This window comes from Pavona decussata, unplaced genomic scaffold, assembly GCF_977016875.1.
Source record: "Pavona decussata unplaced genomic scaffold, jaPavDecu1.1 SCAFFOLD_91, whole genome shotgun sequence".
Classification (NCBI taxonomy): Eukaryota; Metazoa; Cnidaria; class Anthozoa; order Scleractinia; family Agariciidae; genus Pavona; species Pavona decussata.
In genome coordinates this window covers 1,847,501-1,871,954 of record NW_028145508.1, presented here as the reverse complement: position 1 = coordinate 1,871,954, position 24,454 = coordinate 1,847,501, and the positions used below count along the sequence as shown (strand labels likewise).

Sequence of the window (24,454 nt, the reverse complement as noted above, 5' to 3'; positions counted from 1 at the left end):
TCCCATGAGTCCCAGTGGCAAAGCTGAGCATCCGAGCTAGTAATCGGAAGGTCATAGGTTTGACTCCTGTTAGGAGAACTCGGATTTCCGTTTTCCAAGTAATGCCTGTGTAACTGACTGAATAATAGATAATTTTCATGTTTTGTACTTGTATTCCTCAGTAAAACGTAAGTGATCACAGGAGCCCATTAGGTGATTAAACAGTTTGAAAACTTACCAGACGTCCGTCATTACCCGCGTTTCCAGTTAAACCATCTCTTCCCACTATGCCCTACAAAGAACACCGATGTATGTTGCGATTCAAATGTAGTTTTTGTTTTGCAATTTTCAAACCAGTTTAATTTTATTTTTAATTTACCGGTTTGAAAAATTTCAACCACAAAACAAATCTGAACCGCAAGACATACATACTACTCAATTTTAGAACACAACAACAACAACAACAACAACCAAAAAAAAAAAAAAAATTGAAGACTACAATGTAAATTCTCCACTCCGCACGGAGGTCAGGGGCAAAGATTTGGCGGTAGAACTGCGTTAAGTTGCATATATACTACAGTATCATATTCCCCAAACGAACTTTCGTAGGTAATAACATTCGCTTAAATAACCTAATCCATTGGCGCACGCCAACGGCCTTCACACGAAAAATAAGCTACGCAGGGTAAAAACAAACAAACAAACAAACAAACAAAGAGATTGTTACCGGAAGACCAGGAAGTCCAGGTAGGCCGCTCTTTCCTGGTGCTCCACGGGCGCCCTGAAACGTAGATCGAAACACATGATTAATTCTCATTGTTTTCACCAATACTGGGTTACAAGTGAAGAAGATAAAGGTTGAAAGGTCTTGAAATTGCGGAGAAATTTTTCGTCTGTCTTTTATGGCAATACCGTTTTATGGCAACACCGTGTGTCTCACTCTTGATAACTCCTTACCTTTACACCAGGGATTCCTGGCTGTCCAGTACTTCCGGGGGAACCCTCAGGACCCTAATGAAAAATAAAACAAAGAGAAAATAAACAAACAAAAGAAAAGGAAAAGAAAGGAAAAAGAAAACACTTGAAACTAACACAGGACAATGGATGGTCAGATACCGCAGATTTGATAAACATCTCTGCGAACGCACTGTTGCTCGACAGTAATTACTTACAGGGGGTCCCTGGATTCCTGCCCGTCCAGCATTTCCTGGATTTCCTCTCCTCCCCTGTCAAATGAATTAATTTGCTAGTTAAAACCCCAAATCACTTGAAAATCACTATACGACTCATATAGTAGTCTCCAGACATTTACAAGTCACTGTCTTAATTTCTGTTAGAGGAACGTCACCGAGACGTCTAATCACAAGGGAGAAGCACTGGAAGAAGAAGAAATAACTAAGAATATGGCGATAAAGCGGTTTTTAAATCAGTATCATAACACCAAAACCAAGGTGATTACTTTCGCCGATATCTGTCCAATCACAACAGACGTAAAAGAAAATACAACAAACCAATCACAACTCGAAGCAAAAACATCTAACCCACGTAATGCGCGGGAAAACGCTTGTAACCAGTTATGATTAGTTCTGGTTTGGCTTCCCACTGGTTGAGAAAATGGCGCGAAAATGGCCAACCAATCACAGCGCGCCGTAAAAGCGCTTTACTGCATAATCTTTTGTAATACCAAAAGCGAACAGCCCCACCGGGTGGGGAACTCCCACATAAAAATCACAGAGGTGTTTTAGAGGGCGAAATCTGTGGATTGTTACCGCCTAAGGTGCAAAAGTCTAAAATGACCAGTGACGGGTGTTATCGCGGTAAATTTTAGGGTATTGAGCAGAAAAATATTAAATGATTTATTCAGTGGCAGTCAACTTATTTGGTACCTCTTACAGCTGAAAATGAATAGACCCTCCAAAATAGCGGCCGAAAATTCAAATAAGTTAAACCGTATTCCAGCACTAGAAAGACCACTTTTACCTTAGTAACCTTGCAAAGTTTCAGCATATCAGGTGTAATATCAGCTGAGAAAATGTAAGTTGAAAAATGAAAAATTTACAGACATTTGTATAACTGGTATGACGTATACCCTCAGTCATACAAACGTCTGTAAATTTGTCAACTTTCATCTTACCTTTCCTAAGCTGATATAACACCTAATTTGCTGAAACTTTGCAAGGTTACTAAAGTAAAGGTGCTCTTTCCACTGCTGGTATCCGTTTTTCATTCAGTTTAATTTTAACTCATTCAAATCTGTTGCCGCCATTTTGGAGAAGGGTCTCTTAGAGCCTCACCAACAAGACGAGATTTTGGTACCTTTTGTGGGTTCAAATCTCCGGCGAATGCTCTATGTGCTTCTTTTCGAGAAACGAAATTTCTCGGCGCCTCTCGTCCGTACCCCACTCGGGTTTGGTCTAAAAATTAAGGGGGAGGGAGGCCCTCCCCTAGAACCACCTCGGGAGGGTCCCCCTTCAGAGGCGAACAGAAAGAAAAGGCGGGAAATTCAGATTCCTCTTTCGCCAAGCCTACTCATTTGTCATAGTCATAGAGGCCAGTATCACACGCATAGACACAACAGGTCTCCTTTAACTGATACTTACTGTAAAGCCGGGCGCGCCAGGTTCTCCTTTGCCACCGGGGTTACCTTCAGATCCCTAGGAATACAAACAATAAAGAAGTATTTACCATTTGCAAGAAAAAAAGAAACAAATTGGGATCAATGTTGAATGATGGTAAAGTTTTTCTTAAGACAGCATACCAATCGAAAGAGATGGCGCTTTCCGTTTACAACGCAACGCGCCGGACGTTCGTTGATAAGGCACTGGAAACGGGTGAAATGAGAAATGGTACGGAATTTTCAGACGTTCCTTTCCGACGTTCCTCAGGAAAAATTACGGAAATTCAAGTGATCGATTTGATTTCCCACTGAAATTTTGTGATTTTTCGTGCGAACGTTTAACACTTTTCGTTATTCGATCACGCAGCTTTACAAGCCGGGAACAGGTGTTTGAAAGTCGATCAAAATTAAGCTTTTTTGAATTATGACGCAAACAAGGGCATGGTAAGGTGATGGTGACTATATGGAGGGTTAGGGTTATTTGGGTGACTATATGGTACCTTAACATGAATGACTTGCCAACAAACAAGCCTGCGTACAATGGTAAGGTATAAGGAAAAAAGTGAAAGACAATTAAATTTAATGTAAACTATTTTGAAGTTATTCTTACCAAGCCTCCCACGTCTCCCTTGTTACCAAAATTTCCACTTTCTCCTTTACTTCCCTGAAACAGAAGATTTATTTCACATCAGGTTAACGTTTGCACTCCATCTGTGTCTATCTCAGTCGTACACTGCAGAAAAATACCAAACCCACACTTTGGGCTTGAGTCTTCCGTTGAGGATACCAGATGATTTCGCTCCTTGTATGGTTATATCTTTTGTTCATAAGTTTAAGGCTGCTTTGAAAGACCCACAAAGGTTTGAAATTACCGACGCTCTTCGGCTAGGAAACTTAACATGTCGGGAAGTGGAGTGATGCGATTTAACAAAATGACCGCAGTTTTCTATGGTCTATTCTCTTGTAGCTCATAAAATGACATTAGAAAATGTTCAAACCTCAAGCTGCAGGGGAGTGGTTTCACTTGAGTTTTGAATAATAAACAGTAGTAAGTGTACTAACTATAATATCGCATGGACTAGACGAACCTAATTAACGCAGGAAGGGATGACACATTTGAAGTTAGCAAGAACAAACCTTCTCCCCGGGTAATCCCTTGGGGCCGTCTTCTCCACGTGCTCCTGTTGGTCCCTACAAAGTAGAAACAGACAGTTTTTGTGTTAGAGACAATAATGATCATAGAGAGCTAGAAGCACCGGATTTGAAGACCACCACACACATTTTTGCTTCACGTTTTGATTGGCTAAATTCGCTATCAGCGTGCTCCTAGTTCAAATTGGCCGATATGATATCTTTGATTCTTATTTTAGACAGTCATTACAAACGTGTGCTAGTATTATTACATCGAACATTTTACGTACCATTAATCCAGCCTGTCCAGGAATACCAGGTGAACCAGGCGCACCACGAGCTCCCTGGAAAACACAAGTTTTCAAAAAATTCCTTAGCATTGGAAGTTAACGCTTGTATTAATTAAGGTTATTGAAATTAACGCGACACATCATTCCGAGTTATCCATTAGCAGTTCAATTTGCTATGCTGGATACGTAAGCTCCCAAGGTGCAGTACTGCCCTTTGCAACTTATATAGAAGGTCTGAATGGGGTTTGACTGATAGCTGAGAATTGGCCAAAATTTTACTGCCGTCTGAGAAATGTCGCGTTTTTTAAGGACGGTTCCTCCTCTAGCTACTCCGCATGCCTTCGGAACATCTCGGGATGGTCGATAAACTCTCATTTTTTGTGGACGGTGCCTCCTAATTCAAAGGGATTTTTTGCGCGGTTTATGACTACGAGGGAAGAGATTATCTTAGTAAGGGTTACTAAAACAAGATGAGCTCTTGCTCTCGTTAGAAAACCATTGTCTTTTACTGACGAATAACCACCAAACTGTTTCCTAAAGTACAAATAACTAAATGCACAAATATTGCGTCATATTCGTACTCGTGTTGTGCGTTATTCGAACAGTATAAAGTAGAGTACTAACGCTCTAGTAATCATATTAAACACGACAATACTCTTATTGAATGGTATGCTAGTCGAAAAAAAATCCATCCAAACTTATAAAATCTGCACTAGAGTAATTCAGCGTCATGCAGACATCTGGGACGTAAATTTCAACCCTCTACTGGAAGAGAGAATCACCGATGTTGTGTCTAAGCGCGGAATAACATCAGTACACAGTGAATAAAACAGCCGAGCGAACTTTAATAATCACTCTCTAAAACTAAAGCTACAACTAATAAACATGCATGCAACTTAACTATTTAAAGTTCCGCTCTGGGACATGTGTTACGTTATATGCCTTACGTAACCATTACACCTAATCATGTTCCCTATTGTATAAACCTACTGTAGTTAATTAACACTATAACGATCGAGAGGTATGGTACAAAGTCATTCACACCTGTTCGCCGCGTTTTCCTGGTCGTCCTGCTTGACCAGCAATCCCGTCTTGCCCCTAAACAAATAGATAAAATTGAAATTTAAGCGCTACGTGCTTTGAAAGTTTATTGTGGAGGCGGCCGAGTGGTTCAGGGCGCTGGATTTGAAATCTGGAGGTCCCAGGCTCAAATCGTCCACCCTACCACTTCATGGAGTTGTTCTTGGTTGTTCCGAGTTGAACCCTTCTACTGCGGTTTGTTAATAGCTAACTGCGTCTGCTTCCTACCAGTTGGCATTCGTAACAAGTTTATATTCTATTTGCAATGTTTGTTTTATTTAATTATATTAAATAAAGTTATTTATATCATTTATTTTTAAAGAACATTCGAATATGAGGCAAAAATTCCCGGATGGATAGACCTCAAATCGCAGCTTACATGTTTACGGTGAGCTGTAAATTTGAAAAGTGTTAAGGTTTGCAAGAAAATTAAGTGGCGAACAGTGAAGCTATAGACTGCTTCTGTCTCAGGATAGTTTAATCCCCTTGGGAATAAAACAAAACAAACATGTGAGCCTCCGAAAGCTTCCTTTGCAAATTTTTTTAAAACTTTGCAAAACGTTGCATCTTTACATGCTAATTGCAATTCGATAACAAAAAACGGGGGTAACCGAGCTAGTTTTTGGCTTAAACTTAAAGCTAAATTAAGGGCTGCTTTTAACAGGTTATATCGTTGCTAAGGTAACCTTTTTAGTCAAGAAACGGCCAATAACTTGCTCACTAATGATCAAGCATTTGTTTGATACCATTATTGTCATATCAACTGATAAGGAATTATAGTATTGATCCCTCAAAGTGTAAAGGCTGGAAATCACTGCCTGCCACCTTGAATTTCCAAAGGCAACTATAAGCCGATATTCCTTTGACGGAAACAGTTTATTGTTTCAATTAAAACTTTTATGAAACTGATCTAAAGACAGTAAAAACAAAAAAAACAAAAAAAATCTTATCTTTTTAAAAACTAAATTTTTGGTAACTTTCTGTTGCCTTCGTCAGAGTTTGAAACAGTTTTCATAATTTGCGCTTCTTATTTGGCGCCTGTCCCCTGGGTCTTGGATGGAACGTAATGCTTCCAAATCATGATCAAAAATTATTTTTTACTGTTTTTAGATCAGATCCAAACTAGTTTTAATTGAAACATGTTTAACACTGATCGCCCAAATAACACAACCATTTATTGTTTAAGTTGGATTATTACCTATGTAGGCGCATGGATCACGACTTCAGTGTCGTTCACATACCTTTGGCCCAGGAAGACCAGCAGCACCACGGCTACCAGGAACACCATCTGCACCCTGTGTGAAGAAACATTTGGAACATTAGTGTCTTTGCTATGACTTGCAGTTAAAGGGAACCTCTGCTCCGAAAACAAATGGACAGTAAATTGTTAGAAATAGTGTCTAAATTCTAAATTTTAGTTTAAGAAGTAGAAAGAACATTCAAGTGTGCTAAAACTAGAAATGATTGTCGCCTATTTTCGCTTTCAAATTTGCTGGGCGCAGCCATCTTGGATTTCATGACGTCATTACGTTGTCGCTATTGTTAGTAAACAGAAATTCTTTTGTGTTAAACAATAGAGAACAATAGCGGCAACGCAATGACGTCATGAAATCCAAGATGGCCGCGCCCAGGAAATTTAAAAGCGAAAATCATGTCTAATTTTAAGCACACTTGAATGTTATTTCTACTTCTTAAACTAAAATTTAGAATTTAGACAGTTTCCAACAATCTACGGTCCATTTGTTTTCGGAGCAGATGTTCCCTTTAAAAGTGCTACAGTTTATCACCATTTGAGTATCCAGTGCAAGTCGACCCAGGTTTGCTATTCATGGTATCCAACTGCCCTCAAGATGGCACTGAAATGGATTTTTGCTAAGCCGCGTCTCACCATGAATCTTGACCAGACCAGACAAAGTCAGTATTGTGTTCCCTACAACAGTTGACGGTCTTGTTGAAAAGCACTGAATACAGGAATTCTCCTGATAATTACTGTTATTTAATACACATTGTGCATATATTTAGTTTTAGTTTTGTCGTTCCTCTTAGCTCAACTGTTGACAAAGATTCCGTACAAACTAAGGTTAAGAAAGGCTGAAATGAACGCGCGAGACATTGAACCCAATGTTGTTTGGTTCTCGTCGTACCTTCACCCGTTTTCACCCTCTGTACCTTATCTTGTCTTCATTTCCAAGAAAAACTAAAGTAAAATCCAAACTTTTAACGTTTTAAATATAATTCATTGTTTGTTTGATTAAAAACGCAGTCCTCTACCCTACCGCTTGCCCATCTTTCCCATCCGATCCAGGATCACCCATCGGTCCACGGGCGCCCTGCAAGAAAGAAGCAATTAACCATTACACCAAGATCGGGTGCAAACCTTTCTTGTACGATCAACATCCAGCACAATTGTATTAAGCGGTAACTGAAGTGTAGGAGAATTGGACCTCAAAGCGTGGCGCAAAGATCAACACGAATTAGTTTCGATTAAAACTACCATTCAAACGATTAATCAGCATTCTTCATTCTTAAGGGTCAGCCGCACACCTGAGCCCACACGGGATTAAGGCAAAGAGACGGATGCTGCTTCAGACTAAAGAACATAGCATGATTGAGAGAATTACTCCTTTCCGATTGACACAAAGAAGATCGCCGCGAAAACAAGCCGAGGATTACCGCAAGTTATTGACAAGGCTCACACAGACACTAGAAAATACAATTTCATGAGTTTCCCATGACTTTTAACCTGCATTGAACAACCAACCTTACGAATAGTTAATTGATTCAACATATCCGCAAAAGACGAACTTGATATAGATAACATGAGAGGAATTACATCATTAGATTGCAGTGCTGCCATTATTAACATTATAACATGTCTGATTACTGGATTTGAATAAAACAGTCTCAGAATACACCTACCCGCTGTCCCTTGGCACCATTTACACCCGGTCTGCCTGTAAGCCCAGGGAATCCCTGCAAATTTAAATAAATAGATCTTAAAACACAATGAAACAATTCCTTTGGCACTAATTGGAATGGGGCTAACCTAACCCAAGGCAACGATTTGCCAACACAGTGGAACCCCGATTTTACAAACGTCGATCTAACGATATTCCCGATTTAACGATCAACATTCTGCGTCCCGGCAAAAGTTATTTACAAATCGGGAGTTCGTTTACAACGATATCCATATGATTTGCTGTCCCCTTGCCATATCGTGAAATTGTAGTTACGAACGAAACTTAAATAGTGGCAAAAGGAAAGCCTGAAAATAATTCAGGCTTGAACTATTACTATAAAAGGAACTCAAGTTTTCAATAAGGTTAAAGGAAAGACAATAGACCCTTCTCAAAAATGGCGGCAACAGATTTGAATGAGTTAAAATTGAACTGAATGAAAAACTGATACCAGCACTGGAAAGAGCACCTTTACTTAAGTAACCTTGCAAAGTTTCAGCATATTAGGTGTTACATCACCTTGGGAAATGTAAGATGAAATTTGACAAATTTACAGACGTTTGTATGACTGGGGGGTATACATCACACCCCCAGTCATACAAACGTCTGTAAATTTTTCATTTTTCAACTTACATTTTCTCAGCTGATATTACACCTGATCAGCTGAAACTTTGAAGGCTTACTAAAATAAAATTGCTCTTTCTAGTGCTGGTATACGTTTTTAATTTTAACTTATTTAAATTTTCGGCCGCCATTGGATGGAAAACATACCGAATGTCCTGACATTCCAGTTGCTCCAATTTTACCCTCAGGACCTTTGTCTCCCTATAAAAAAATAATGGATCATAACATCATTACCGGAATAATAGTGATAAACAAAGAGAGATGGAAAATTCTAAGCTTCATAAAACAAATAAGATGAAACGTTCATCTCGTCATGAGCATGGGACAAAGAAAAATAATCTGAGTCCACGAAGGGAATCAATCTACTCTAGTCACCTAGCTACTGGAAACATAAATAAAAAAAGAAAAATGTAAATTTGTATAGTGCATAATTCCATTACAAGATGATCAAATGCACTTTACAGTATGGGTACACTCTCCAGATCGAATTGGAATTTGGAAATGTACAAGGCGGTTATAACGTGGTTCAAACTCTTGATGTCCTGAACGGAATTCTAAACTTTGACCATTCAAATGAAAGCCACTGAGCAGTACTTTCCTGTGGTGCTGTTTGTTATGCTGTACAAGGTGGTTCTATCTTTTGAGTCTGTGGGTGAAATTCTGAAGTGCAACCACTCAGAGGAAAGGCACATCAATAGGGTGGTGAAGGTTCAAACGAGAACTACTACATACAGGAGTTCCGTCTACTCCTGCAGCTCCATCTTCACCCGCAGTTCCAAGTGGACCCTAAAACAACAACAATAAAGTTCACAGTTAGCAATGGTTTTACTCTTTTCCAACTTTAATCGAACCTCTCACTTCCTAAAAGGGACAAAATCGTCGACAGAGATTCCCTCACATTTAGTAGAGAAATATTTCCGCTTCTCTCCGCGCGTCGCGTCTCCTCGCAGAAAGCAATTTTCGCGCGTTACTATCCGCCGGCCGCTTATAGTCTAAGCAAAACAGGCTAGATAATTCATTTCAATTACTTTACCGGTGCTCCTGGGAGTCCACCCTCTCCAGCAGCTCCACGAGGACCCTACAAGACACAAGACAAGCCACATTTAGATAGGAAAGACACAGCACTTTCAGCTGAGCTTAAGTAGGTCCTCTACACCAAGATCGACTAAACTCGACGTTGCTTCTACTGTTTTTTTGTGGAGCGAGTAAGCTGGGAAAACTAGTGGAAATCCCTCATACCAGGGTGAGAACCGTGAATAAACTCTACCCGATCAAGGCGACGCTTTCCATTGGATCAAAAATTACGGAAGTTCGGGGTGAGGTAATCAAATGGAACAGAAAATTTCCGGAACAAAATTTCGGAATGTTGGGTATACCTCGCGAGGTTGTCCTAACGTTCCGGAAAATTCCATTTCATTCGGCCATTCCTACTCAGGTTAAGTTTATCCGACGTGTCATTTCTGTTACAAAGAAAACTTGTGATTGTAACGGGTTTGTTTTCAAGTTGGTTGCGATAAACCGGAAAATATCATTCCATTCGCCAGCTAATTATGTTTTTGAAGTTTCAAACCGGAACGTTTAGCCAAATGGAAAGCGTCCCGGGAATTCGAATCCAGGACATTTTGGTTTCAGGCGAGAGCTTTCACAACTTGCGTCAGTAATACTATATTGTACTCCATACCGTACTTTTTGCAGAGTGGGGGGGGGGGGGGGGGAGTTGGTGGTTTTGGATTGTGGGTAAGGGTTGACGGCAAGTCAACCCTTAGAAAAAAATGAGAAAAAACCTACCGCTTCTCCAGGTTTTCCATCTTTTCCTCTTTCTCCTCGTACACCCTGTAAAACAGACACAAGGCCACTAGATTCGACGAGGGACGGTAAAAGATCTTCACGTTTGAAGCTTTTGAAGTGAGCTTTGTATATGATATTATGATCATTAACTGACAGATCAGTAAAATACAGTTAACACTCGCATAAAAGAACAAGTGGATTAAGAACCTGAGGCTGAAATTTGTCATTTTAGGCAACTGTTATATAAGAACCTTACAATAAATATATGAAGACTTATCCAGGCTGACTTTGAAAAAGTAGGTTCTTAAATGTGGGTGTTTTAATGGGGTGTGACGCTCGTGAGCTAATCGGTCTCAGTGGCGTGTTGTTATCAATAGAGCTACTGTGTAGTTAACTTCCAAGGTCATCAAAATCAACAGTTTCGTTGCAGATTACCCCACAACATTATGTCTTTGTTTCTTTTCGTGTTTCATCTGATTTCCAAAGACCGAGAAGTAGGTTGAAAAAACGAGGCACAACCGAGATGTTTTTTTTAACCAACTTCGAGGTGTTTGGAAATCGGATAAGTGGTGAAGAAGCCTTAGGAGAAACCATGGTGCTTATAAAATAAGGCTTCCCTATTGCAGCACTGTCACATAAATGGAAAAAAGGTATAGAAACTGTGAGACGCTTGATACAATCACAACCGGATAAATAATGTTAAGTCAAAACAACTACAACTGAAAAAATTACATGTAAGGTTGCTCCCATTGGGAAGCATAGCGAAGCAATAGGCAAGGAGAGCTTCTGAAAAGAATGACGCAAAATATGCACAACTTACCTGATTTCCAGTATCACCAGGCAAACCAGGGGCCCCTATGGGACCTATGGCACCCTACAGTGAAACAAAGGTAAGGTGGAGTAAAGTATGTCTCTATTTTACAGAAATCGGCATCTCTCTTATGGGGAGGGGTGTAGGGTTAGGGTTGATATACCCCATATACAACCTTCAGGGTTTCAGACGAAAAGTCTCACGTCCCAACCACTTGACTACTGTGCTTCCACTGTACCAGAAAACGTTCAAGTCAGGCAGTCAATGAAGAACCTTAAAGGGTTACTACGCGTGAGTCTCTCCAAATCGTCTTAAGTTATCACTCCAATATCGGGTCGAGAAACAAGTTTCTCAGGTTTTTGACCCAAGACCCCTGTGTTATCTCGAACACTGACTTCCAAATGGATAACACCCAGTAAACATTCGAGTAGTCACCTTAATAGTCTCCCAAGCAGCCGTTCTTTGTCTCGTCACGCCACGTGAGGAACGTAGCTGCGTGGGAAGCTATCACCAAAGAGCAGATAATTTTTTTTAGTTTACCTGGAGACCCATAGCTCCTGGAACGCCAGGTTCACCTCTCTCACCTCGACGACCCTGTGTTAAGATTGAAGTTGAAGTTAATAGTGAAAACAGTAAAACCTACCTACAACTGCCTCACAGATTAGTGACTAAGGCACTTAAGTAGCGACGATGGCAACGCCAACGTAAACGCCACTTGAACATTTAACTTCATTTTGTCTGTGTTGCTTCGCGATTATTTCAAGTCGTTTCAAAAATGGCGAACTACCAAGGAACCAAATTGGTAGGAGTGACGTTCAATTTAAGAAGGAAAACATATCAACACACCCACCACTGGCCTCCTTCAGACGATCCCAGATAACTGGCTTCAAGTTCACAGCAATAATCAATTTCCTTTTCTATCAAAAAATGTTTAGTATCTATGGTAATGAACATCATGACCGCCGAATGGCTAGCTCAGATCAACACTCAGGGTCTTTAAATAACTGAGGAGAAAGTGCTGCCTTTGTAATGACATCTACAATGGTTAGACTTTCCAGTTTTCTCGGATAAGGACGATAAGCCGTAGGCCCTGTCTCACAACCCTTGTTCGTAAAAAACTCTGTGGGACGTTAGAGAACCCACTCAGTGTTCACAAAGCGTAGGGGACGTAGTTCCCGGTGTTGTGGTCTGGTCTTTGTGTGTATATTTTCATGGTTGGGTGGGTAAATGCTCGGAGATATTAGCTGCATAAGCTACTCTAAAATCCGAGGGTAAATAAAGATATGATATGATATGATCAATCAAATGAATGAGAAAACCAGTACTACGAGGCCTGAAAGTTCTATGCAAGTTTCACCTTGATCAAAAATACTCTCTCGTAAGGATTTAAGGTATTTCATGACTGAAATCAGCTGTTTATGCTTATTATACACTTACTTCTCTGCCTGGAGTACCCGGTTTCCCCTGTTGACCTCTTGCACCTCTGTTACCCTGGCAACAACGTTATTACAATATTGATGAGAAAATAAAAGGAATGCACAATAATGTGTTTAACCTTAAACGAGTTTGAGTTTTTCTTTCGTGACAGATATGGTACCTTGTCTCCTCGAGGTCCCTGATCTCCTGGAGCTCCGTCTTTGCCTGGGGATCCCTATTGACACAATATGATAGAGCAGTTTTCGATTACTTTTCGTAACACCATAATGGAGGTAAACAGCACAATGAACCAATCAGAATTGGAAGCAAACACATGCAACCGTCCCCAAGCGCGGGAAAACGCGTGCGAGCAAGTCACGATTGGTTTTGGTTTAGCTTCCTATTGGTTGAGAAAATGGCGCGAACTTTGCCAACCAATCATAGAGCGCAGTAAAGCAAAACTAAAGGAAACGCGAAAGTGCTTTTGATTCTTAATTGTAACCGCTCTAGTGTTTCATTCGGAAAGCTGTATGTTTTGCTATTTGACATTAAAGCCTGGTTCTCATATGCCGCCGTAGTACCAACGACATAATCGCCGGCAATTCAATATTCACGTTCGGTCCCAAAACAGTAGAGAGATTCAGCATCGCGTTTACGTGAAACGGCAAACGTCACCTTGCCGTTTCACGTAAAATAGTGTGAAACTTTTGACTTTAGCTCTAATTTTGCTCTAGTTTCGATGAAGCTGTTTTGCGACTCATTGTGGTGAGTTCATTAAGAAAAGTGGGGTAAGGAGTGAGTTATAAAGGATTTTTAAACATGAAACTAAATTTGCCCCAGTATGACTTGCCGGAAAAATTATTGGAGTACTTGTTTTCAACAATTAACTACTTATATGTATAAGGGAAAAAAACGAAAAAATACTTACGTAGTTCTCACGTAGACAGCAAACCCGAAATAGCCTAGCTGCTTTCACGTAGAAACGGCAACCGGCAAACGAGAAAAATGGCGAGAAAATCGTGGTCACGTGGTCATTTTTGCCGATCACGTCTCACGTAAACGCGATGCTAAATCCCTCTGGTATCTCTACAAGATACCGGTGAATTGGAAAAGATTATTTTACACCTTCGTACGAGTGCTTCGTACACGTTTTCTCGAGCTTAACTCTGGTTGAATTGAATGTTTTCCTTTGAGGTCTCACTGGGCAATTGTGCTACATTAGTATGTTGTGATTGTCTATGTGTATGTGTGGTTATTTACCTCGGCTCCTTTGGCACCGCTGAATCCAATAGCACCTTGTTGGCCTGTAGCCCCCTATAATTTTAAACAATTTATACACTTAACAACCAACAACAGACAGTACACTGTATATACTTTATATATACTGATGCAGCCTGCAGACATCATGATTACTTGTCAAAATCATCAGTAATTCTTGAAGAGAAACAAAGGAATATTCACTACAGTGAACCAGGTTTGGAAATGAAATTTTTAAAATTATCATAAAATTTGGTTAACTTCTGCTCTGAATTTCTCCAAGAATTATTAATGGTTTGAGAAGCTACATGTATTTCAAAGACTTGAAGGAGTGCCTCATCCGATTCCAAACACCTCAAGTTGGTTAAAACTGAGTCGGCCAAGCGCCGTTTTTTCAACGCACTTGTAAAATAAGAACTTTTAACTTGTAAACAGCTTGGAATATGTCATTAAAGTAATAATAATTTTTATTAAAATATTCCAAGTAAAATGCTATTTACAGGTTAAAAGTAGCTATTAAAACTTATTTACAATTCTTTTCGATTATTATTAAAAAATATTATTATTATTACTATTATTATTATTATTATTATTATTATTATTATTATTATTATAAGGTGTTGATATTTTACAATTTTATGACCGCAAACTGTGAAATCACTCAGGTTTTAATAGAATCAAACTGTATCTAGTAGATTTTAATTATTCTTGTAAATAATAAAGTTATCATTATCATTATTATTATTATTATTATTATTATTATTATTATTATTATTATTACTTGTGGTTAAACCTGAAGGTCCCTATACTTACAGCGGGCCCAGCACTGCCTGTTCGGCCATCGTCTCCAGGATAACCCTGTAAAAAAAAAAAACAAGATGCCTGCTACACTGGCATTACGCGTGATGCTGGGGCTGATTCATTTATTCCAACTGTATGCTTTGCCGATTGATAAGACTATCCTTGCTAGTGGAATAGTTTAAGTCACGACGATCGCGTTACGTTGTTTCCTTTGTGTTACGCGACTCAGAGTATCACCGGAAATTTTAGCCTCCCACGCAGACGTTCTTAGGGCAGGAACGCGTGACGAACCCCCAAGAACGTCTGCGTGGGAGGCTACGGAAAATTTGTGAAATTCCATTACAATAACGTAAGCTTCTCAATGACCTCTTTTCAGTCTCGCGTCGTGGTCTAAGACTGTCAAACAAAGCACGATTCCTTCGCCAGGAACTCACCAATTTCCACCGTTTTACGTGTCGGGTGCTTCTTAGAAGTTATTCTTTCGATTTACCGCTTCAAAATGGTGAAATTTCCGTTTGAAAACGGCACACTTGAGTCCAGAACATGTTAAAACAATATGGCGCGACTATTTAATCCGTCATTAATAATTATATCAAATGATGCATTGACGTCACACAGGTAGGGGTGAGTGGGTCCCCTCCCTCACGATATAAGCGACAAGAATGGATTTTGATTGGCCTGCCTTTGTTGAAGACAATCAGAACAATACATCCCGAGTAGGAGAGGGGAGAGTTTAATGAATAAATTAATGTACCGATTTGTAGCTACTACAAAGAACAAGATGCCTGCTATACTGGCATTACGCGAGATGCTGGGGCTGATTCATTTATTCCAACTGTATGCTTCGCCGATTGATAAAACTATCCTTGCTAATGGAATAGTTTGAGTCACGACGATCGCGTTACGTTGTTTTCCGTGTGTTACGCGACTCAGACTATCAGCGGAAATTTGTGGAATTCCATTACGATAACGTAAGCTTCTCAATGACCTCTTTTCAGTCTCGCGTCGTGGTCTAAGACTGTCAAACAAAGCACGATTCCTTCACTAAGAACTCACCAATTTCCACCGTTTTACGTGTCGGGTGCTTCTTAGAAGTTATTCTTTCGATTTGCCGCTTCAAAATGGTGAAATTTCCGTTTGAAAACGGCACACTTGAGTCCAGAACATGTTAAAACAATATGGCGCGACTTAATCCGTCTTTAATAAATATATCAAATGATGCATTGACGTCACACAGGTAGGGGTGAGTGGGTCCCCTCCCTCGCAATATAAGCGACAAGAATGGATTTTGATTGGCCTGCTTTTGTTGAAGACAATCAAAACAATACATCCCGAGTAGGAGAGGGGAGAGTTTAATGAATAAATTAATGTACCGATTTGTGTATACGACGAAGAAAAAAAAACAAGATGCCTGCTACACTGGCATTACGCGTGATGCTGGGGCTGATTCATTTATTCCAACTGTATGCTTTGCCGATTGATAAAACTATCCTTGCTAATGGAATAGTTTGAGTCACGACGATCGCGTTACGTTGTTTACCTTGTGTTACGCGACTCAGACTTTCACCGGAAATGTGTGGAATTCCATTACGATAACGTAAGCTTCTCAATGACCTCTTTTCAGTCTCGCGTCGTGGTCTAAGACTGTCAAACAAAGCACGATTCCTTCGCCATGAACTCACCAATTTCCACCGTTTTAAATGTCGAGTGCTTCTTAGAAGTTATTCTTTCGATTTGCCGCTTCAAAATGGTGAAATTTCCGTTTGAAAACGGCACACTTGAGTCCAGAACATGTTATAAACAATATGGCGCGACAATTTAATGCACTTTTAATTGAGAAATCAAATGATGCGTTGACGTCACACAGGTAAGGGTGAGTGGGTCCCCTCCCTCGCGATATAAGCGACAAGAATGGATTTTGATTGGCCTGCTGTTGTTGAAAACAATCAGGACAATACATCCCGAGTAGGAGAGGGGAGAGTTTAATGAATAAATTAATGTACCGATTTGTGTATACGACGAAGAAAAAACAAGATGCCTGCTATACTGGCATTACGCGAGATGCTGGGGCTGATTCATTTATTCCAACTGTATGCTTCGCCGATTGATAAAACTATCCTTGCTAATGGAATAGTTTGAGTCACGACGATCGCGTTACGTTGTTTTCCGTGTGTTACGCGACTCAGACTATCAGCGGAAATTTGTCAAATTCCATTACGATAACGTAAGCTTCTCAATGACCTCTTTTCAGTCTCGCGTCGTGGTCTAAGACTGTCAAACAAAGCACGATTCCTTCACTAAGAACTCACCAATTTCCACCGTTTTACGTGTCGGGTGCTTCTTAGAAGTTATTCTTTCGATTTGCCGCTTCAAAATGGTGAAATTTCCCTTTGAAAACGGCACACTTGAGTCCAGAACATGTTAAAACAATATGGCGCGACTTAATCCGTCTTTAATAAATATATCAAATGATGCATTGACGTCACACAGGTAGGGGTGAGTGGGTCCCCTCCCTCACGATATAAGCGACAAGAATGGATTTTGATTGGCCTGCTTTTGTTGAAGACAATCAAAACAATACATCCCGAGTAGGAGAGGGGAGAGTTTAATGAATAAATTAATGTACCGATTTGTGTATACGACGAAGAAAAAAAACAAGATGCCCGCTATACTGGCATTACGCGTGATGCTGGGGCTGATTCATTTATTTCAACGGTATGTTTCGCCGATTGATAAAACTATCCTTGCTAATGGAATAGTTTGAGTCACGACGATCACGTTACGTTGCTTCCCTTGTGTTACGCGACTTAGACTTTCACCGGAAATTTTTGAAATTCTATTACGATAACGTAAGCTTCTCAATGACCTCTTTTCAGTCTCGCGTCGTGGTCTAAGACTGTCAAACAAAGCACGATTCCTTCGCCATGAACTCACCAATTTCCACCGTTTTTAATGTCGAGTGCTTCTTAGAAGTTATTCTTTCGATTTGCCGCTTCAAAATGGTGAAATTTCCGTTTGAAAAACGGCACACTTGAGTCCAGAACATGTTATAAACACTATGGCCCCGAATTTAATCCGTTTTTAATAAATAGATCAAATGATGCGTTGACGTCACACAGGTAGGGGTGAGTGGGTCCCCTCCCTCGCGATGCAAGCGACAAGAATGGATTTTGATTGGCCTGCTTCTGTTGAAGACAATCAGAACAATACACCCCGAGTAGGAGAGGGGTGAGTTTAATGAATAAATTAATGTACCGATTTGAAGCTACGACGAAGAAAAAGAAATCGTCCCGTTTTTAGACACGGTATGCCCCCTCAGGGCATCCCGCGTAAAAAGAAATCGTCCCGTTTTAAGACACGGTATGCCCCCTCAGGGCATCCCGCGTAAAAAAAGAAATCGACCCGTTTTTAGACACGGTATGCCCCCTCAGGGCATCCCGCGTAAAAAGAAATCGACCCGTTTTAAGACACGGTATGCCCCCTCAGGGCATCCCGCGTAAAAAAAAAAAAAAAAGAAATCGACCCGTTTTAAGACACGGTATGCCCCCTCGGGGCATCCCGCGTAAAAATAGAAACAAATTGAAGATATCTAGTAGATCGTTTTTTTTAATAACACCTGTCCAGCATCATCAATTTTATCTAGCAATATATTTGAAAGGAATATCTCTAAATTAGGGCTAAGACAAATCGCCAAAAAATTTTCCATTTCCAGCAGAGACAGGAAAACCTTTGTATATACTCAACTTGCTGTCTAAGCGCAGAGAAGTTACCGATAAGTAGCAGTTTCCTCGGTGCTTTTGATAACGCTGTCAATTATTTATCTTGCTATTATCCAGAGGTGAGACAATGCATTCAAATGAAAGCCCTTGAACAGTACTGGAGTTATTTATTGTGTCGCACACAAGCCGTTTCTACCTTTGTCGATGCACGATTGTACCCGCCCACACGCATCCTTTTTCGTTTCAAAACGCAAAAAAGTTATTTTCCGTTTAAAAACATTTTTCTGTTCACACTTCGCGTTTTTTTAATCCTTTTTGCCAGTCTACATGTATGCGTTATCGTTTGAAAACGCATTAAACTTATATTCCCGTTTTGATCTTCCGTCCACACATGTCCGACGATCACCCAAAACGAAACTTTTCGAACACGATGGCCTTTGAATTCGACCACATGATGTCATTGTTTTCGAAAGTTCCGTTTTCAGGTGTCTACACACACAAAAACAGCGTTTCAAAAATTTCGACTCTGGGAAGCTTTTTTGTTGCGTTTCCGGTGACTGTTTTCACCGGATACGTGTGGGCGTGAAGTCTAATCCGTAAGAAAAAGTTTTTTTTACAAACGAAAGCAAATATGTGTGGACGGGACCTAGACTGAGACCACTCAAATGACAGTCATTGTGTTATTTAGCTACCGGTCGTCCTTGAATTCCTGGCTTTCCTGGTTTGCCAGATGCTCCTGGAGATCCCTGAAACAGAACAAAATAAACGTACACACGTACTGTTAAGGTAGAGACTTAACGACCTGCACACTGACTCAATGTACTGTCAGCTCTTACCACCAAACCTCAATCCAAAATGTAGGGCAACCTTCGCAAACATCGTTGTTTACGTATAGCCCCATGCAAGCAAGTTTAGTGTAAATAGACATTTTGTACAATTCCTGAGATACAAGCCAAAACCTACAGAATCTACATCAGAATAAGCATTTATGCCATTTGCCGTCATTTTTAAAAGTGCTTCACACGTCTCCTTCTCTGCGTGCACGGAGATACAATTGTAGAGAGTAAAAGAGCAAACCTATGCCATTATTTGTAACATCCAAGGGAACAGGAGATCTTTTTGACCTCATAAAATTGTCAAGTCATCAAGTCATATTTAACGTAAGTTGCAGTCCCAGAAATCTGCCTTACTTTGCTAAAGATGCAGTATTAACAGTGACAATTTGACATAGCAGTGACACAATGTTTGAAGTAGCTTGAAATGATTCACAGTAATAAATGCCGATTTTTCTGGGTCTTGTGATACATTTGGAAATAAATTAGACCTCATGCAATTAAGAAAACAAAGCTTCGGCGTACCCTTTCTCCCTGTCTACCAGGATCACCAATGGCACCTTGACTTCCCTGAAAGAAGAGAACATTCAATATTATCCTACCTATAGTTAACATCAGGGAGTTTTACTTCGGCGATGGCAACGAGAACTTCACAAAACAATAGGCTTTAATTCTCCTTCATCACGGTAATTTGAAATTTTGATGGAGGTTAGGTAACGAAGAACCATTGGAAAGAGCATCGTAAAATCAGTAAAAGGCCAAGTTTCAGAGTTTTGTCTTTTAAAACAGTAAAGATATAGTTTTGTTAAGTTTGAAAATTTTATAGACGTTGAAGATTTTATAGACGTTTGTATGAAGACGGACAACTTTTGCCTGTCATCATACAAACGTTTTCAAAAAATTCCCGAACTTGCGGAACTGTATTTTCGCTATTTTAAAAGACAATACTGTCAAACTTGGCCTTTTTACTAATCAGTTTAAGGTGCTCTTTTCAGCATTGTAAATGGTTCTTCGTTACCTGGCCTTTATCAAAATTTCAAATTACCGTGATAAAGGAGAATTAAAGCCTGTTGTATTGTGACGTTCTCGTTATAATTTCAGATTACCGTGATAAAGGTCTATGTGAAAAACAAAGGCCCTGTACGTACGTTATAAGCTTTGGTACATTTCCTCACCGTATTCGGCCAAATATCAACATGAAATGACCAAATTCAAGGTTATGCAGACAACGTGGGCACACGACGGTAACGTTCTCATTCTCTGTCTCAACTTGGATGCCGCTCCCACCTGTTCTGTTACTGGACAGTTTGGACACATTGCACAAGTAAGACGAATTGGAATAATCGCGAATAAGTAACAGTAACGCGACCTTATATTTTCAAGTGAGGATGAGATGTTCAAAAGTGTGACCATTGAAATGAAAGTTACTGAGCCGTACTTCTCTGTGGTGCTGTTTATTATGCTGTACAAGGTGGTTCTAACATTAGAGTCTGTTGTTGAAATCCTAAAGTGTGACCATTCAAATGAACGCTACTGAGCAGTACTGTCCTGTGGTTCTGTTTATTATGCTGTACAAGGTGGTTGTTAATTTTGAGTCTGTGGTTGAAATCCTAAAATGTGACCATTCAAATGAAAGCTGCTAAGCAGTACTTTCCTGTGGGGCTGTTTATTATGCTGTGCAAGGTGGTTCTAATTTTTGAGTCTGTGGTTGAAATTCTAAAGTGTGACCATTCAAATGAAAGCTATTGAGCAGTACTTTACGGTGATACTGTTTCTTGTGCTTTATTTGTTTATCCTGAAAAAGACAAGTCAGTGTCGAACTACAGTGAAGGTAAGCCTTAAGTGTGGTTAACCAAATAACAGTTACAGTACTTTTCTGTGGCATCATTTGCTTTGACTAGTAATAAAAATCTCCGTATGTTTTTTCCTGTTTGGAATTACGAGGCTGTTAAGTTGTAATTCCAGTTGATATCATTGTACAGACCTGGTCTCCTTTCGCTCCTGGTTGACCGTCACTTCCTTGAGCACCTTTTGCTCCCTATTAATCATAAATATTGACTTAATATTAACTTTCAGAGCCATTCTGTAAAACACAGCCTGCGATGAACGCAACCTGCCTAAAGATGATAATGATGATGATCATGCGATAACAATCATTTTTAGCTCGATGTTAACTGGTAACCAACCAAGACTGGCCTTTGCTACGTGCAGGTTACTAAAACACAGTAATTGTCACGGCAGAAGTTAAAAAGCAATGTATCAAACACGAGACACCGTGTTACATCACACATGAAACACCGATAAGAGAGTTGAAAACACGACGCGTAGCAGAGTATTTTTGACGAACTTCGATGTTTTTGATATTGTGATGAAACACTGTGACGAGTGTTTGAAATAACTTCTCAAACAAACTTATTTTTTAGGGGAAATTAAGGATGCAAAAACGAGGAGTTTTTCATCAGATATCAAAACACGTCACGGTGAATGATTTCCTTCGTCTTTTGACTTATTAACGAGTTCGAGAAAGTGTATGCAAATTTCATTCAGTGGTTACATATCATTAATCTTCGACTTTGAGGTAAGATTTAGATTTCCACTGACGTGGTGCAAAATTCCCTAGCTTTTCCTTGACCGTGCAAATCGCGTGGCAACCGTGTAGTGACTCACCGCTTCTCCAGGTCTTCCTTCAGCACCCCTGAATCCATGATCACCTTGAACACCCTTTGATGAATTTATCAAGGAGTTAATTACAAAGATCCCACCAACAGAACAGTTTTTTTTACGACTGAATGTTGTAAAACCAAAACCAAAATCAGTAATTACTCTAGCCAATCACAGCAGGCGTAAACTTCGCGATGAGCCAATGAGCACTTGAAGAAAAAAACATGTGCGAGGTTGGCACGATTTGGTTGTGGTTTTAATTCTCACTGCTTGACAAATTGGCGGGAGTTTTGCCAACCAATCACAGAGCTTAGTAAAGCAAAACCAAAGCAAATTAAATGCGCAATTACTTCCAACATTCAATTGAAAACTGCTCTGACTAATAACTCCAATAGAGTCCTAAAATGATGACGTCACACAAACTAAATTTATGAAATTATGGGATTTGTTAGTATATTTGGACAGAGCATGATGAAAAATGCCTACTTGCCAAAATCCAGCATCTTATTGTAATTTGGGGGCGACATATTAGCTCTGTTATGCCCCAGTTCCAAACGTTGGGAACTGAGACAAAATTAGAAGGATTTGTATGGAGTCATCGGGGCATAACAGAGCTAATATCTCGCCCTAAAATTGCAATAAGATGCTGAGTTTTGGCTAGTAGGCATTCTTCGTCATTCTCTTTCCGAATATACTAACAAATCCCATAATTTCAAAATTTCAAATATTTGTGACGTCACACTTTAGGACTCTATATCCAAAGAATAACAGGAAATGAGTCGCTACAATCAAGGGATATCTGAGCCCTGCCCTCGTTTGGTTCCTATTCGTTTGAATCTTGTATGAGTTTCAAAAGCGGGAAGGCTGTTTCTGTTCCCAAAAAGATCTCAGTACGTTGTAAAGCATGGATTTAACAGAAACAGTACACCCCAAGCCCTGGTCCAGTGGGTCTGATCATGAAACGTACCACGTCCCGATTGATGTCATTTTGACCACTAAATTTGCTGACAAGTTGACAAGTTGAAGGATTCTGCAATGTGAGAATTGTAGCTGCCAAGCTGATCAGAACTGAGATTACGTTTCCAAAATTCCGTTGACAAGTTGACGATATGTAGTAAGATAGTGATTCTCACTACTACAAAGCGTGTCTCGGGAGCACCCAACCCTAATTTTTTTAAAAAAATACTTCATTTGTCTTTTTCTATTTTCCAGGGGTTTTAAAGGGATATCTGTGTGCGCTAACGCAGTATAATCTGTTTTGGATTCTTCAGCTGAATTTTTTACAGAAGAGTTTACCAGTCAACAGGCCCCCATCTCCCAATTGTACGAGCTGTTGTCAGCTTTTCGAAAAATGCTAGTGACGTTATTTCGCTCTCTTAACGATATTTTCCGTCCCTCCGAAAAGGAAAGCCATTACTTTTCCAGTGTTTCTAATAAAGACCAGTCATCCTACAACCCTAGTTCTCACAAAGCAACGACTATACAGACCTTAACAAGGCGAGCACAACTGGTTTGTGACTCAGCTGACAGACTCGCAAACGAAAACAACTACTTAGACAACGTTTTCAACAAGAACAACTACAACAAGGACTTTGGTTAGACGTAACACTTACAAGAACACTGAACCTAACGTCACAAACAACGACGCGACTCCCGTAACCACTGTAACTATACCTTACGTAAGGGGCACTTCTGAGACTATCGCACGGATTCTACAACCCTACAATATCCGTGTAGCTCACAAACCTATAACCACTTTACGACAACTACTGACGAAAGTAAAGGGCAAAGACGAACCGAACCGCAGACAGGGAGCAGTTTACAAGATCAAATGCTGCGACTGCCAGGCCACTTATATTGGTGAGACCGGCAGAAATTTAAACGTACGACTGACTGAACACAAACGAGCAACTAGAAATGGTGATATCAACAACCACATTGCTGAGCACCATTTACAAACGAACCACAGAATCGACTGGGACTCTGCCAAGTGCATTACCTACTGTACAAATTACTATCAACGACTCACTCTGGAAAGCTGGTTTACTAACTTAGAACAAACGCCACTCAACCGTTGCCTACAACTACCTGCACCATACAAACGACTTATTGACAACAACAAGGAAACAGACAAACAATAGACATTTTACTTACAATACACCCACGGACTTTTTGCCTAACAAAAGACGGATCGAAACGCACCAATCACTTTTTACAGTCTTCACAGCCAATAACATCACGGCTTACTGACAAACGACCAATAACATCTGGACTTCGTTGACCAATCAGGTTAACAACCAGACACGTATATACCACCTACTGACGTTCCACAATTCACTTGACTCTGAAGATGACTTCCGCTCAGGTTGTCGAAACGTCAGTCAAAGTCACCACAAACAGTCCTTCTCAGGACTACACTCACCCGGATGATCATAATTTACGTACTTAATAAAAGTTTTAGCGGACACAACACAGAAGAAAACACAGAAA

At 40.0% G+C, this 24,454-nt stretch overlaps 1 protein-coding gene across 2 annotated transcripts in view; it reads right to left on the bottom strand.

Moving 5' to 3' along the window:
• The window catches only part of LOC146474176 (uncharacterized), a 74,039-nt gene that overhangs the window by 22,083 nt on the left and 27,502 nt on the right, over nt 1-24,454 (bottom strand). For both annotated transcript variants that reach the window (XM_085117429.1, XM_085117428.1), the window contains exons 23-48: nt 21,971-22,024; nt 21,288-21,341; nt 19,829-19,873; nt 19,163-19,216; nt 14,764-14,808; nt 13,954-14,007; nt 12,875-12,928; nt 12,715-12,768; nt 11,818-11,871; nt 11,287-11,340; nt 10,467-10,511; nt 9,712-9,756; nt 9,411-9,464; nt 8,826-8,879; nt 8,017-8,070; nt 7,374-7,427; nt 6,339-6,392; nt 5,062-5,115; nt 4,018-4,071; nt 3,734-3,787; nt 3,207-3,260; nt 2,580-2,633; nt 1,152-1,205; nt 937-990; nt 707-760; nt 218-271 (exon numbers count right to left, since the gene is read on the bottom strand). In XM_085117429.1, the coding sequence (XP_084973555.1) occupies nt 218-271; nt 707-760; nt 937-990; nt 1,152-1,205; nt 2,580-2,633; nt 3,207-3,260; nt 3,734-3,787; nt 4,018-4,071; nt 5,062-5,115; nt 6,339-6,392; nt 7,374-7,427; nt 8,017-8,070; nt 8,826-8,879; nt 9,411-9,464; nt 9,712-9,756; nt 10,467-10,511; nt 11,287-11,340; nt 11,818-11,871; nt 12,715-12,768; nt 12,875-12,928; nt 13,954-14,007; nt 14,764-14,808; nt 19,163-19,216; nt 19,829-19,873; nt 21,288-21,341; nt 21,971-22,024 (1,368 nt within the window). The remainder of the gene's footprint in view (nt 1-217; nt 272-706; nt 761-936; nt 991-1,151; nt 1,206-2,579; nt 2,634-3,206; nt 3,261-3,733; nt 3,788-4,017; nt 4,072-5,061; nt 5,116-6,338; nt 6,393-7,373; nt 7,428-8,016; nt 8,071-8,825; nt 8,880-9,410; nt 9,465-9,711; nt 9,757-10,466; nt 10,512-11,286; nt 11,341-11,817; nt 11,872-12,714; nt 12,769-12,874; nt 12,929-13,953; nt 14,008-14,763; nt 14,809-19,162; nt 19,217-19,828; nt 19,874-21,287; nt 21,342-21,970; nt 22,025-24,454) is intronic.